Source organism: Aotus nancymaae, unplaced genomic scaffold, assembly GCF_030222135.1.
Source record: "Aotus nancymaae isolate 86718 unplaced genomic scaffold, 86718_ANA_hifiasm-v0.15.2.pri h1tg000014l, whole genome shotgun sequence".
In the NCBI taxonomy this organism is placed as follows: Eukaryota; Metazoa; Chordata; class Mammalia; order Primates; family Aotidae; genus Aotus; species Aotus nancymaae.
This window is the reverse complement of record NW_026988425.1, coordinates 83,010,830-83,027,594: the sequence shown is the minus strand read 5'-3', so window position 1 is coordinate 83,027,594 and position 16,765 is coordinate 83,010,830. Positions and strand designations below refer to the sequence as shown.

Sequence of the window (16,765 nt, the reverse complement as noted above, 5' to 3'; positions counted from 1 at the left end):
ATTGTTGCTGTTAAAGCATTTGAATTTGCAACCCTAAAACGTTCTCTGGATGAACATTTTTAAGATGGCATATGTATAATCTAAAGTCATATTTGATTTCCCCAATGGAGATCACCCACACATAAACATGTATATAAACATACCTGAACATACTCTAGTTTTCACACTCGCAAATTTTCCTTATTTTACAAGCAAACTGAAGAACAGAAAGATCAAGTACCTTTCTCAAAGTCACACAGTGAGTAAGTGGCAGAACCAGGACTAAATCCCTAAGTCTGAATAGCATGTCTGCCCTCTGCTGCTCTGGTCAAGTCTATCCCAGAAATAAGGCAAGTAAAGTGCTTTTGGCTGGTACGTATTTATCTGCAAATACAATATATTTGTAGAAACAGTCATTATAAACACTGAAATTAAATAAAATAAAATTAAAGTCAAAGGGCCACTGGTCCAAGTAATATTATCACCCTACTGCAATGTCTTATTCTTACTCTTAATCACTTAGGGTAATCAGGTATTTTCAGCTGCTTCTCAGAAGATAACTCCCTTTAACAAGAGGAGAACTGACATCATGGCTCTCAGTGGAGATGTTACCATGGCCCCCATTCTCCAGATGGAGGCATGAGGAACTCTCTTCACGGCCAGCAGTGGGTGGGTGGTGGGGTTCCCGAGAGCCACCTCCCTCTCTGGCATGCAGGCCACATGATGATCTATACTAAAACTGTGTTTGCGTTTGCTTCAAGGAGAGTAATCCTTGTGCCCTTCTCTGTTTTGATGGATGAATTCCAGATTATTCCTCAGAGAATTTGTTGGGTGAGAATGAGTTTGGTCTTACCGGAGCTGAGCTCCACCAGGAGCCCTGCTCCGCACCCCTGATAGGTGAAGAACAAAGGCCTCTGGCTGACCAGGGCTGGGAAATGTCCACAGGAAAACTCCTTTCCTTTGTTCACCGTGGGAAAATGAAAGGCTCCCTGGAAGGAAACATGAAGAGGAAAGCAGGGTATTATTTCTTGTCTTAAATTGGGATTTGACTCTTAAAACTGTAGTAACATATTTTCTTTTCCCAAATTCGATTATAGTTCACAAAAGGTAAAACATTTTTAAAAAGGGGCAGGGAGAAGAGGTAAACTTAGAGGAGACCACACAAATCTTGCTCTTGGTCCCTGTTTACTTTTCTCCTTTATCTCTTTTTCTTTCCTGGCTCAATGACAAAATCCAGTAGTGAAAAGGGACTGGTGTTGGGCAAGCTTTAATACAGATTTAGTGTCAGGCTTTGGTTTAAATTCCAGCCCTGGAATATTTTTAGGATACATATTGAAGTACATAGGGGTGAAATATCATAATCTATGTATTTTACTTTAAATTGCCTCAGAAAATATGTCACAAATATGGCAGACTGTAACAACTATCAAAGCCAGTCAAGGCCAGGTGCAGTGGCTCATGCCTGTAATCCCAGAACTTTGGGAGGCCGAGGCTGGTGGATCTCTTGACCTCAGGAGTTTGAGACCAGCCTGGCCAACATGGTGAAACCCCATCTCTACTAAAAATACAAAAATCAGCCGGGCACAGTGGTGAGAGCCTGTAATCCCAGCTACTCGGGGGGCTGAGGCAGGAGAATACCTTGAGCCTGGAAGGTGGCAGTTGCAGTGAACTGAGGTGGCACCACTGCACTCCAGCCTGAGTGATACACAAGACTCTATCTTAAAAAAAATTAAAAATTAAATAAATAAATAAATCCAGTCAGTGAGTTTATGGGTGTTCACTGGACTTTTCATTGTGTTTGAAAATTTATTATAAAAGCTCAAAAAAACTAAACGAACCTGTTTGAAGATACAGATCTATTATTTGGGAACTCCTGTTATTTTAGTTGAATCAAGTTAACAAACTCACAAAAGCTTTTGAAGATTAATATGCTATGTAAGCACAAAGCTGCATACACACTCATAATAAGCAATATTTCTACACATAAATCTTTTCACATGTAGCAAGCGGTTACTAATATAAAAAAAATTTTTAAAACACCCTAAATTATATGGAGCTATGCATATCACCCAAAGTGACAGAGGGATAAGGAAGTAAAAGATAAGAGTTTCTGCAGGAAAAAGGGGCTAGAAAATAAACAAGAAAAATAATTAAATATCTTTAACTTAGGGGACATGCCAAAAGGAAAATAAGAGGAGTCAGTGTCTGAGACATCAGATCAGGGGCACCTATTCAGTGGCTAAAGAAGCCCCAGAATCCAAGGCAGTTCTCCCACCATGGTGTCTCTCAATCACGCAACTGAGTTCTCTCTTTTTGTTTACTGGGATTCCTGTTAGGATGAAAGCTGGCATGACAATGTTGTCATTTTCACTGGCCTAGACCTCATCCCCCATCTTCTACAGGACTTTAGCTTTAATTCCTTCTCATCTCTCAGTGATACCAAGACCCTGGGAAAATGAAAATCATTCCATCCTCACTGCAAGACTGAGGATATCAGAACTCTGCAGGATTCATTAGGTTTATTACTGAGTGTAAATGGCATTTACCTGGTGAACAACAAGACCCTCTGAATCAAGGAGGGAGATCCTCAGATTCAGAGCCCACTGGAGGGTTCTTTATAAACTCTCATTATCTGAATTTGCAATGAGCTTTCTATAACATCATAGAGGTCAAACCATCTAACATTAGCATCTCAATCAGGTGAACATGGAAATGCATACAAAATATGCATGTATTTTTATTTTTTTATTACTGTATTTGCCCAATTAGATTGTCAGAACTACTTTCAACAAACTCCTACTGTATGGACAGAGTAGTTTGCTTAATGACCCCATTCTTTCAAGGTAAGGTATGAAGTTGTTAATTTGACTGAAAAAAGCTTCTCTCCTTCTCTCACCAAGCGGCCTGCACTACTCTAATCACTTAAATATGGGAGCATCATATTAGAAAACTAAGTTTAGTATCCAGAATAAGGATGACCCAAGAAAATTAGTAGCCAATGATATCCTTCCAGTATTCTACAGGACGTATCTTAGAAAAACTACAACTCACCCAGTGTTGGGGTCATGTTGCCAACAACAATGAATTCAGGAATTTCTAACCCAGGAGCATAGCCAGTGGTCCAGGCAACTGAGAGAGCGCCATATGTGCCTCTCCTAGAAATCATAATGGAGCTTGTGCCGGCAGTGATGTCCGTGAGTTGAAAAGCGGTGGATTCAAATCCGACCTGAGAGAAAATCATGCTTAGAGGATTTTATTTCTCTGTAAACTTTCCTGTTTTCCGAAGAATGGGTTAAATGTCAACTTTCCCTCTGTTTATACAGTATATATATTTGTCTTATATTGAATTAAGACATGACATCTCAGATTTAAAATTTATTTTACTTTTTAATTTAGGTTATAGCCTATACCTCTTTCTTTTTTAATCAAAATGTTATCCTTTGAATAAACAACATCTAAGAAAAAGATAAGTAGATAAGTGTAATTATGGTTAAATGAAAGCAAAATATTTTAAATGGCATTTTAATATGACTTGTTCATGGGTCTTTCCAGAACTTCACTTGTAGAACTAAAATTTGACTTCTAAGATATAATAGTATACTTTTTCATTTGCAAAATAAGCACCTTGAACTAGACCTTCTATTAGGGTTCTTTTCAGCTCTTTGACTTAATTTTATATCTTTCTTTGAAGATGAGAAAGCTTCAAAGTTTATTTTTTAATACCTGTCTTTATCACAAGCATCAAGATTTTGTTTTAAGTATAACCTTACTATGGTATGTGATTTATAGATGAAATAAGTTCTGAGTAATGAATAAGAATAAAAGCAGATTCCTGGCTTCACATTTTGACTTGAACAATTCAGTTTACCTCTTTTGGTCTCAATAGCCATAAATTTGGGATACGATTTAATCAAGAGTTAACATATTAAGATTGATTCTCCTCTTCTTAAATTGGAATAAAGAATGGTAGAAAAATGTGAAAGGGTTCCGCAGGATAACTTCTGGAGCCACAGAGAAAAAAACAACAACTACTTTCATTTGCCCAGCCTAGATTCTCTGTTATAGTGAGGCTTCTCTTCTTCTTCTCTTTTTTGTCCTGAGACAGAATATCGCTCTGCACCCAGGCTGGAGTGCAGTGGCATGATCTCGGCTCACTGCAACCTCTGCCTCCTGGGTTCAAGTGATTCTCAAGTCTCAGCCTCCCCAGTAGCTGGGACTTTAGGTATGTGCCACCACACGTAGTTCTTTTCGTATTTTTAGTAGAGATGGGGTTTCACCATATTGGTCAGGCTTGTCTTGAACTCCTGACTTCAGGGGATTCGCCCACCTTGGCCTCCCAAACTGCTGGGATTACAGGCATGAGCCACCATGCCCAGCCCAGTGAAGCTTCTGCTTAGCAATTGCCAAAAGCTTTGAGTGTGATTATTCTTGCTACATGGCTAGAGGGCTATTTTAAATGCCTTAGCCACCTCTCTCTCTCTCTCTCTCTCACACACACACACACACACATACATACACACACACACACACTCTCTCTCACACACACACACACACACACACACACCCCAAACACTGATATGAGTATAGAGGATACACCAAAGACATGAATATGCCATGATGGACTCTAACCTTGCCCTTTGGGGTGATACAGTATTGTGACAATATGCACGGATAAGGAGCAGTAAGGAGCAGGAAATGTTTCACTACTCCAAATGAATGGTTTTGCTGACTCTTTTTTTTAATGACCCATGAACAAAATGAAGACAACAAAATTCAAAGCATTAATTCTATTTCCTCATTCACTCTTAAGGAGGAGGAGGTAAAGCAAAAAACAACTCTTCCTCTCAGTTATTTTAAGTGCCAGCGTATTCCATTTTAGGAGAAAAAGCACATTCATTCTTCTTGGAGAAGATGCCCAGGAGGGAGTAGCTAAAGAGCATCCCCTAGTGGCCAGACAGTATATCTGCCCATATTCCTGCCCATTCATCTGTACAGATTCCATGTCAGCATCTTGAGCTAGGCTTGCCTCAGTTACTTCAGCTCCCACCTGAGGGAGTAGGATGAAGTTATATTTCACAATGGCTTCGAAAATACACACATTACCATAGCCACAGACAACAGCCTTGCCTTTTTCTTATATTGACAGAATCAGCCTGAAAGGAAAGGAAAGCCCTCAACTTGTTCTTTGTTCTCATGCACATTTATGAAGGGACTGGGAAATATCTACAATGACCTCAAATGGAGGATGCAAAAACTTAGTCGCAACCGTATCAGAGGATCTGACCACCAGCATCTATCTCCATCAGCACAAACTTGCCCCAATAAACCAAAGTCTGAATATTAAAGACAAACATTCACAATGTTAGTAAATGAAAAAGTCTGAAATATTAATTAGTGCTTCATTGTAATTTTAATTAACATAAAATACCTCAATATTAGATACATTATATCAAGAGGAGATCTGAACATAACTCTTTTTTCTACTGAATGTTGAAAATATACTAATTATTTTTATATAATATATCCATTACATCTACTTTGATATTCAGAGTTATTTATATTTAAGAAAATAGTAACTCATGAGAAATTCTAGCTGAGTCTCCGTCCTGCCTGTAAAAGCTGCCCTCTAGTGGTCTGCTGAGAGAATCACACCCAGGGCTAATTACCTGAGAATTGGCAGCTTTCTCAGAGACGGGAAGTACAGCGGATTTTGCTTCCTGAAGAATTGTTGGCATTCCATAGAAACGTCCACCGACAAGCATCACAGTCACCAGTTGCAAAGTGAAATTAGAGCCGAGTGATAGGAAGACCTATAAACAAACAGTATCAGTGATTTAGAAACAATTTTCAGAGAAAAATGCTGATATTTGACCTGAGCCATTAGCATACTGCCTGCAGTTCCTTTTGTATCAGATAGTTTCATCAATGTATGCCCTTTCCCCTGTCACAAAACAAACCACCAGTATGTAGGGTGGGAGATAAGGAGTGGAAGTTGTAGAGTATAAGAAAACTACAAATTGGGCTGGATGCGGTGGCTCACGCCTGTAATCTCAATACTGCAGGAGGCCGAGGCAGGCGGATCACGAGGTCAAGAGATCGAGACCATCCTGGCCAACATGGTGAAACTCCGTCTCTACTAAAAATACAAAAATTAGCTGGATGTGGTGGCACATGCCTGTAATCCCAGCTACTTGGGAGGCTGAGGCAGGAGAATCGCTTGAACCCGGAAGGCAGAGGTTGCGGTGAGCCGAGATCGTATTGCACTCCAGCCTGGGTAACAAGAGCGAAACTCTGTCTCAGAAAAAAAAAAAGAGAGATTTGAGGAAAAGCTGGTTTTCCTACAGAAGAAAAGAGGCGAGATTGATTTGAAAATGAATTTGAAAGTTTTTAGAAGTTGATTGCATTCTCAATATGCTCTTGCATTTCCTTAATCCAAGACTGCCCGACCAATACCATTTTCTATATTGTCTATCATTCTTGATGGCATTGGGCACAAACAGAAATGATTTATGGTACCATAACACCCTGTGTACCTGCCAACACTGTTTATCCAAATGCTTTTATAATCGGCCAAAGGCCATGATGTATCTAACCCCCTGTGCTGTGGCTTCTAACCTTCAAGTGGGTATTTGAACAGGGTAAGTTTCCATTGGGCTCTAAGAACAAAAGACTCTTGATGTAGGTTTAACACCAGAACCTTGGAGTGTCAACTGTTAGCACCTGGTAAGTTATTAACACCCGGTTAACAACTGGCTTTTTTATGAGGCACAAACTGACAATAAGAATCACTGACATGCTAAAGAAACAAGTCTAGGTTTAAAATACATTTTCAGAATGGAAGACCAATTTTATATTTGTGGCTGGGTCATTTATTGAGCACTTATTGTATGCCAATCATTGTGAGACGCTCAGCAGTTATAAAGATGACGGAGAACAATTCCTGTTGCCTTGTTGCTCCCTGTCTGGTGTAGGAGAGCGTGCGTGAACGCCCTTCTCTGTGGCCTACCTGTCCAAAGTCTTTTTTTTTTTTTTTTTTTTTTTTTTTTTTTTTGAGACGGAGTTTCGCTCTTGATACCCAGGCTGGAGTGCAATGGCGCGATCTCGGCTCACCGCAACCTCCGCCTCCTGGGTTCAGGCAATTCTCCTGCCTCAGCCTCCTGAGTAGCTGGGATTACAGGCACGCGCCACCATGCCCAGCTAATTTTTTGTATTAGTAGAGACGGGGTTTCACCATGTTGACCAGGATGGTCTCGATCTCTTGACCTCGTGATCCACCCGCCTTGGCCTCCCAAAGTGCTGGGATTACAGGCTTGAGCCACCGCGCCCGGCCCCCAAAGTCTTAACTTTTATCCAGGAGTGTAGAACAGGGAGAAAAGGATGTAAACTGTCGTAACTAATATTCCAGTCTTTAAAGAGCAGTGGGTTATATACCAGGTGAGAGAGAAGAAAGGGACCATTGAAAAATATCTTGTCCTTGGTTTAAGTGCATGTCACACCTTTCTCCAAACAGTTCCTTGGAAGACTAACTCACCAACACTTAAAAATCTATGTGCCATCTTTCACCACAATCCTAGAATGTGCGAGAGAGAAGCTATGTAACTTGAAATAGGTTACAGAGAGACGTTAAAGTGAGCGAAAGAGATTTTCATGCATGCATAAACTAGTAAACTTTTGTTACTCTTTATGAAAATAGAAATCATAAAAATAATTAAAATGGCTTTATGAGTTTCTTAATATTGTTTCAAAGACAATATTAAGAAACTCATAAATGATGCTTCATTTATTGTATTAGAAAAGCTAACTATTTTTATAAACTGCAATGCTAAGTTTTCGAATGAAATGAAAAGCGGACTACCACATTCTTCAAAATGTTCCAGGTACGGTGAAAATCTAACAAGTAGGCAGATCAAGGTGTGTTAGTCCGTGTAATATACATCACTTTATTTTGGTTTTCTCATACCTGAGAGCAATTTTGTACTATACACATTGCTTAGTAAAATAACAGAATATCTAATCTTCTCTTTGGCCTGCCTTACTGTCAAATGAAAACTTAACTATAAAATGAAACCACTCTACTCCTAGAAAAGTTAAAGGACTGCCCCCTAGTGTTCATTAGCAGCTTATAACTTGAATGTGTTCAGAATGTAATGCTACGAATATATGAGAAAATGTTTCGAGTTACACAATTTAGGCACACTGTATTTTTAAAATTTTTTCTAATTTGTAAGTGAGACTTGATACGATATTATTCTGGTTAACTTAATCCACCTCTCTTCTTCCATTTTTGTACTCTTTAGCCTTGAGAGCTGTTGGATAGAGGAAATGGAGGTTAGAAATTGATAAAGCAAGGTCATGATATTGAGTCAGTTTCCCAAGGAACTACAGCAGGTCTTCAAATAACACAGCTTCATTCAATGCTGTTTCATATGATGTTGAGAAAAAATCAGTTCCCAGCCAGGCCACTGTGTGTGCGGAGTGTGCCCATTCTCCCCATGTCTGCATGGGTTTCTCCGGGTGTTCGGTTTCCTCCCACATTCCAAAGATGTGCACGTGAGGTTGAATCAGCATGTGCCAATGATTCCAGTCTGAGCGAGTGTGGGTGTGAGTGTGACCATGCCCTGCGATGGGATGAGTCCTGTCCAGCGTTGGTTTCTGCCTTGAGCCCTGAGCTACCATGATAGGTTCTGGCAACCCATAATCTTGAACTGGAATAATAGGGCAAATTATTATTTTCTTTTTATGACTCTTTCTCAAAGGCAGATATAGCTCACAATTATTTCAATGTTTAATTTTGAGGTAGTTGGTCTTTATTTAGAAGTCTGGTGCTGTTTTTCTGACCAGAAATATGCTGGAGGAACTTAACTATTGTTTATATCAATTAGCTTATGGTAAAATGGGTTACATTTCACTTAAAGATGTAATTTCCAAGAACCTGTGGACAACATTAAGTGAAGACTTACTGCACAGGAATGTAGGAATAACTATGAAACCCACGTCTCACTAAGAAGCCCCATTTGTTTTTCTTCATTAAGCAACAACAAAAGGCTCAAGTACACAACTCATCAAAAGGCCGTACTGTGAGTGTGGATTAGTGTAATAGCTTGTTCCTTATTCTGAATGATAGCCCATTTTCTATGGACCACAAGTTTATATGAAACTAGGCTGACACTGGCTGAACACCACACCTCCATGAAAGCAGCAACCAAATGCTCAAGCCTTCGTGGAATTGATTTGGGTGTTCCCAAAGGCTTGAGAATTCCCCTCTTCACCATTCCTTGACAGAATATATTCTTTCTAATTCCCTCCTAGCTTCACGATTCATCCAGCAAGTTTTTCTCAAGATGATTCCAATCTGACTACTTCTTGGGAGGCATTTCTTACTCATGAGATAATTAATCCCAACGCCAAAATGCATCCAGTGGCAATGAATGCCATAATGCATGCACAGAGGATGATATGACATGCACCATCCTTGGAAGGAATTAAAAAAAACAGTCACTCCATCACTTTCTGTGGTTCAGACTGAGAAAGACTACTGGGCTGTCTGCTTGACCCACAGGAAATCCAAGCATTCTGCTCACTCACCCCAGATGTTGGCAGAGCAGCCTGCTATGATTTCTCCTCATTACCATTAGAGAATATCATGGCCAATTTCCTATGTTCCAAATTTTCAAAGACAGAAGTAGGTGCCAGTCTCTGTATTCACAAATCCTCTTCATGTAATTTATTTCATTGCACTACTCTTTGCTAGAAGCACAAAGAAGCTTACAAATTTCTCCCCTTCAACAAGTATCAGTGTGTGTGCATGTGTGCATGTATGCATGTGTGTATGCACGCGTGTGTGCGTGTATACACATGGGTGTGGGTCTGCAGGTGTATATGCACAGCACTGGAAACACTTCCTAGAACTTTGTAAATATTAAATAAGTGTCTGTTAATCTCTACACAAAAATCTATTATCTCTGGTCCAAATAGTAATATACTTATTATAATATGCAAATGTGTTATCCAGTAGTTACTATACATTTTTCAAGGGCATTTTTTTGTGGTTCCATTTAAATATCTGAATAAGATTTCAAACTGATCATGAGGTAAGCATGGGCACTCCTGAAGGTGTTTTATTAGAAAAAGCAGAAAACTGAAGAAATGGCACAAACCTGATTCTTTATTGGCACCATGTCCACTTTGTATGTGGCACCATCTTTGACCACCAGCTGCCTCTCTGCACTTTCGGTAACAATCGGCTGTTCTTTATGATCAGATGATATTCGAAGCCCAATAGCCACATCTCCAAATGTTCCGGCAAGCCGGGTTATGTTAATTTGGATGGATCTAATAAGGTTCTGCCCAATAAGTATTGACTGGCGATCTGAATACAGGGCAAATACTCCATGTGGGTCATCATTTGCATAAACAGAGAACCATGTGATATATTTTTCCGGATCCAGTTCTGCTCCTCCCTCTACAGAAACAAGCTGGATCACATAATCTTCCTCTATTTCGGGAACATCATCTGGTAGCAAATGAACATCAAAGCTAGCTTCACTCTCTCCATCAGCAATGGTAAAAAATCCATTGGTGAAAAGAAAGTCTTCAGTAATGTCAAACTCACTACTTAATTCCCAGTAAACCTAAAAGAAAAGAAAAAAAAGATATATAATTTACATATTGCACCAAAATCCTTTAAATTATGTTTTCCTCTATAATAACAAAAAAGAATTTTAGTTGTGCATCACTATATTCAAAGCCAAATTCTCTATGTTAGTTTGGGAAGTATATTAACTCTTTCAGGGGGTTGAATGCTATCTGCAGGACAAGATTACAAAATCTCATTATTCTACCTGCTTCTAAAATAATAGCACAATTTGAAGAGACACAGAGAAGCAAGTTACCTTAAAAATTACAGTTCCACAAATAACTTTAGTAGTGAACTATACACAATACTTGAAGGTAAAAAGTAGATAATTATTCAAATCAGATTTTTGTTTGTTTTTAATAAACAGGGAGTATCTATGAGATATCAAAAAATCCATCATTATTTTCCCTGAATTGCTGGCCTCCAAACTATAAAGTTTCAACTGAAGAAGTACCAGTTAATATCCAAAACAGAAAGAGAGGTCACTGCATAGAGAAATTTCACAAAACATGTTTTTCTAGCAAACAAATTACCTTGATCTATTAATCAAATATCATGAAAACTTACAAGGACATCCCCAAACATTCTATATAAATATACATGCAAATGCAACCTCTGAAAAAAACAGTTGCTAAATGGAAAAATTATAATGGGAATTATAAGGCCCTGGAGAATTTACAAAAATCATTGAGAAGCTTAAGTAGGAAAGGCTTCACGTTATAGCAAACAATAAAATATAAAATCATTTGGTTCTTTATAATCAAGTTTGAAGAAAATCTTTCTCAACTAACTGTAACCAAATTTAATTTAGAGAGATAGCTGGAGGTTGATGCTGATGAGAAAGCCCAAAGATGTTAACATAAAGCCTCTGTTTCTCTGAAAACTCATGTAATTTTAGTTTATCAAAATTTTTAATGAACAGGAACATGTAGCTTCTCTGTCCCTCTTAACCTCATTTGTTAGTCATACTGGTACTCTGAAAAATCAAATGAAAAATAATACCATAATCTCTCCAAAGGTACCCTTGACTCTTCTGACAAAGAAGGTAATGAGCAGGGGCCCTTCCAGAGCTAGAGGCTCTGAATAAGTCTTCTTAGACAAAGTCTCAGGAGCAAACTGAACAACTCCGTTTGGATCACCAAACTTTTGTATCTAAAAAATATGAACAGAGAAAAGAGGAAATAATATGTAAAATAATAGGGATAAATTACAGTATTGAAGCTGAAGAAATGAAATAAACGTAACAATGACACTTGAATATAATCTACCTAGTTACCTGATTTTTGAAAACTTCTTTATCACATTGACTGTTACTAAAACAAGTAGGTTCTTATTCCCCAAAGATGATGGGAATAAGAATCCAGAAAATTCCCATTTGTAGAATCCCAAGAGAATAGTAATTTGATGCCTGAATTTTGCTTTATTCATTGCATATTTACATTTAATTAGTTAATTTTAGCTAAATTCTTCCTACTAGCCATGATATACGTGGAGTGAAGCAAACAGGCCCTGTGAGGATTAATTTGTGCATTAACTTGGCAAGACTATGGTGCCCAGTTGTTTGGTCAAACACTAGTCTAGATGTCACTGTGAAGGTATCTGGAGATATGATGAACACTTAGAATCAACTGACCATCCATAAAGGAGATTAGCCTCAAGAATGTGAATGGGCCTCATCTAAACAACTGGAAGCCCTTAAGAACAAAAACAGAGGTTTCCTGGAGAAAAAGCAATCCTGCCTCAAGACTGAAACTAGGAATCCTGCTTGAGTTTTCAGCTTACTGAACTGCTCCACAAAATTCAAAATCAAGACTGCAACTTCGACTATTTCCTGAGTTTCCTGCCTGCCAGCCTATTTCACAGATTTTGGACTTGCCAGCCTTCACAATCATGTGAACCTATTCCTTCATCTCCCTCTGTCTCCCACCACCCCGTTCTCTATGTGTGTGAATGTGTGTGTGTGCATGCACGTGCACGTGTGCTTGTCCTATTGCTTTTGTTTCTCTGAAAAACCCTTGACTGATATAAATCCCAAACAAGAGTATTTTACAAACTTTAAGCGTGTCATACCTCTGCACTATTTTCAGTAGTCTTGGTCCCAGCAGTTTTTGCCTTGTGTTAACTAAGTACTATTTTTCCTTCAACCAATCTGGAATATAACTAGTTAATAATTTTTACATACTCTGAAGAGAAAGATATCCAATGTTTGGTATGACATAACAAATACCTCTGCTGTAAAACTGCCAAATATTCCAGAAACACCAAATTTTCTCCAAGGTTGTAAAATAAGTATTTCTCACTATATTAAAATGTTGTTTAAAAAATTACCAATAATCAGGCTATGTAATGAGCTGACATGAAAACCAAAAAGTTTGATCCTTCAGAATTATGATTTTATTTGATTTTATCATTTCTGATTCATCACAAGCATGTAAAGCTTCAACAAATGTAAATGTATTTTCTGATAACTCCATTAAATCCACATTTTGTGAGAAAAATAAAGTCATACTTACTGTTAATGTAATGTCTTTAGCTCTGGAGTCTAATTTAGCTTCTCCTTTCACAAGTTCAAGTTTAATAATAAATGTCTCTTCAACTTCAATTTCTTCATGAGGATAGATTGTCAGAATTATGGTTCTCGCTCCACCTTCTCCTTCTCCAAAATAGAAGAACCCGCGCACTGGGTCTGCAATGTCTCTGTTCTGTGGCATTAAGGCTTCTTGAGAGTTGGGTCCTACTATCTCCCAGTTCACCTGCAGGATGATTTTGTTTTTTGTTTTAATTTAATAGAGATCAATTTTAAGCAAAGAATTACTTTGGGGTATGTAGTGTTAAGAAAATATATACACATATAGGATAATTATTCTAGGATATTTCCATCAAATCCCTGTTTCATAAACTGTTTTTTGTTCTTAAAAATAATGATATTTGCAAATATAAACTACACACCTATAGTATTCATGAATAGAATTGTCTAGCAGGAGAAGTAAAACATTAATAACTAGTAATTTGTCATCACACAGGATAAAACATAAAAATCTATATTAAAATACATATTAGAGAAATACAAACATTTAAAAAATATATAAGTACAATACTGTCTTGCTGTGTGCACAGGCTGTGCCAATCAATACCTATATAAATGAGACAACTAACCCATGCTGAAACTCTGCTACAGACCATGAAAACTCTAAATATACTTAAATCCCTAATGTAAAATGAACAGAAATCTTCATAAATCATTACAAGACACAAAGTTTTATACATTTCTATGATTTGAAATGGTATGCCTCTCATATAATCTACAAAGAAAGAACACTGGGCCCTTGTTTTTGCTTCTTACTTGGTCTTTCATCGGCAGCACACCAGCTGACCCTTTCCTTCCTGAAACATCATGTGCTGTCTTCTTGGCTTACGTGATATTATGTGCTACATGCCCTCCTAGTTTTCCTCTTCCTTTACTTCTCAAGCTTCTCTGCTGGCTCTCCTTCCTCTAATCTCTAAATGCTGGAAGCTCAGGACTCAGCCCATATCCTTTCCACATACAACTATACCCCTTACATGCCACGGGTCAAATGCCTCTTCATGTGTCAACACCTTCCAAACCTGTATCTGCAGCCCTGACTACTCCACAACACACACTCACATGCTGCCCTGCCTACTGGGCCCTCCTCCCCTGGGATGTCCAGTAATATCTCAGAAGAACATGGCCAACACAGAGCTCTTAATTTCTCCTCGAGCTTCTGCATCTCAGTAAACAAGCCTACAGTGTATCCAGCTGCTCAAACTTAAATGCAAGGAGTTATCTTTAATTCTTGTGTTTCCCTCAGCCTCTACTTCCAGCCCAATGAATTTTTCTTCCAAATCTCAATGTATATCCACTTCTTGCCATCTTTATTTCCACCACCCCCGTCAGCTTTGACTTGGACAGTAGAGGGAAATAAATAGCCTCCTAGCCAAACTCTCTGCTCCTATGCTGCTCCACCAGCTTCCTGAATCCATTTTCCTCACAGTAGACTTAAATGAGCTGCTTTAAATGACAATCCAGTGACACTGTTCTGCGGCTTATGATTTTCTAATGGCATCCTATTTGCACTTAGAATGAAATATTTAACCTGGCTTAGGAGGTTCTATGGGATCCAGCATCTGCTGGGCCCTATGATCTATTCTCTGCGGTTATCCCCTTACCTCCAGGCCTCGACCACATGGACCCTTCCATGCCTCCAACATACCAGCTTATGCCTCTGCAGAAGCTATTATTCATTCTGCCCAATGCTCACCCTTCTAACCTCTTTCTCTCAACCCACTTTTCAGCTGAAATATCACACCCTCACCATCCATCCGGCACAGCACTTGCAATTGTCTCCCAATTTTACAAGCAGAGCCCTTACTGTTATCAGATCATTTCCTTTTTACTTGTTTATTGCTCAATTCTGCTTACTAAAATGAAAGCCCTGTAAGAATGGAGATGAGGTCTGTCTAGTGCCCCAGTATATTCTCAGTATCTAGAACAGGGTCTGACACACAGAAAGCACTCAACCAACAGTTGTTGAATTAACCAATTTTATCAGAATCATTCACTTCATTTCTAACAAGCCCTCAAGAGTTCCCTGAGGACAGATGTATGCCTCATACATTTTTGTGTACTTCATCTGGCTCAAAAGCTGCTTTACACATACAAGGTAATTAATAAATATTAATTGATTGTGAATATATATATTTATACACATACACATACTTGGGGAATGAGAAAACCAACACCATACTCCGTCTATCAAAAATTATATTTAAAATCATGGAAGAAATAAATCTACCTGAATCTCTCCCAAGAGTCCTCCAGTCCGCTCTAGCATCAATGATAAAATCATTGTGGAATTGGGGTTAGGAACAGAAATTTTGCTTTGATTGAGAAACCTTATAACGCCAAAGGGAGAGTCACTTTTGGCTATTGTGATTCTGCTCACTAGGTGGCGCCCAAGGACCGCTCCTCCAGTAGCTCCAGTGAGTAGAATTTCAATGGGCTCCTCAAATTCACTGCATGGCAAGAAGGAGCAATTCTGAGAGTCTAAACATATTAAAGTACTTGTAAAATCCCAATAACCAGTCATTTTCCAAATTGGTCATACATATTCAAGGCACAGTAGTCACACATCAAGTGGTAAGAAGTGGGTGCTTAGCTAAAAGCACGAATGATTAACATCAATATTATATGACCTAGGGCAGCTGTAAGACTTTCCTGCCCTCTTTTTAATTGCTTAATGCATGTAGAAAGCGAACTAAAGGATGTTTCCACATTTTGATTCATTTTTAAGTCTAAAGAAACAGAAAATATTATTTACTTTGAAATGAAGTGACATATGTAACCACATGGTCTCTTAGCCCCTCTTTCCCTAATCCCAGCACCCCAAAAGTATTCCACCTGTTGTTGCCCAATGGACACATATTATCTAAAGTTCTATTGTCAGTGCAGAACATATTTATGGGTTAGAACACAATACCTATGTCTTACATATGCCCACATTATTTCCTATATACCAACCTTTCACTGTCATCAATGATGGAGATATTTATAAAACTTAAATTTTGCCCATGCTGAAAGGTGACCGAACTGCCATGCAAAATGTAATCAACACCTCCAGGACTGGCAGAGGAGCTCTGAGAGATGAAATCAGCTGTAACATAGCCGTAAGTTCCATGGAGCCTCACTACTGGAATCATGACCAGCCCAATATCTTCTTCCACTGTAACAGGAACTTGGAATTAACTGGTAAGCCAGACAGAGCAACTAACTTATAAGATTCAGCCAAATTAAACCTGGTAATTAAATGGCACAAAGTAAGCACTCTATGTTTTCATAGTTCTTTTATCATTTAAAAAAGATTACTGAAAAGCTCATGACTTTTTTTTTTTTAGGAGGAACATAGTTTATCAGATGTTGAAAGTTACAGTGAACAGTACAATTAGCATTTAAATAATCTATTTAACCAGTAGGATTGGCATTCTTCCTCCGTGCGCTACATACAAATGATCCTTGCTTTCTAAGACAATGTTAGGTAGACACACAAAAAAAAACCACTTAAGTTGTTTGTGCTCATAGGAAACCACTCTGGATTGATTTTGTACATTCAATTGAAATATAAATATGGTAAT

The 16,765-nt window shown here is 38.4% G+C and overlaps 1 protein-coding gene across 1 annotated transcript in view; it reads right to left on the bottom strand.

The window, feature by feature from the left end:
* Positions 1 to 16,765, bottom strand: part of ADGRV1 (adhesion G protein-coupled receptor V1) — a 556,842-nt gene that overhangs the window by 332,315 nt on the left and 207,762 nt on the right. Inside the window, exons 66-73 of the mRNA XM_064376126.1 lie at positions 16,155 to 16,356; positions 15,430 to 15,649; positions 13,129 to 13,368; positions 11,618 to 11,767; positions 10,137 to 10,610; positions 5,646 to 5,789; positions 3,031 to 3,205; positions 833 to 968 (exon numbers count right to left, since the gene is read on the bottom strand). Coding sequence (XP_064232196.1) covers positions 833 to 968; positions 3,031 to 3,205; positions 5,646 to 5,789; positions 10,137 to 10,610; positions 11,618 to 11,767; positions 13,129 to 13,368; positions 15,430 to 15,649; positions 16,155 to 16,356 — 1,741 coding nt within the window. The remainder of the gene's footprint in view (positions 1 to 832; positions 969 to 3,030; positions 3,206 to 5,645; positions 5,790 to 10,136; positions 10,611 to 11,617; positions 11,768 to 13,128; positions 13,369 to 15,429; positions 15,650 to 16,154; positions 16,357 to 16,765) is intronic.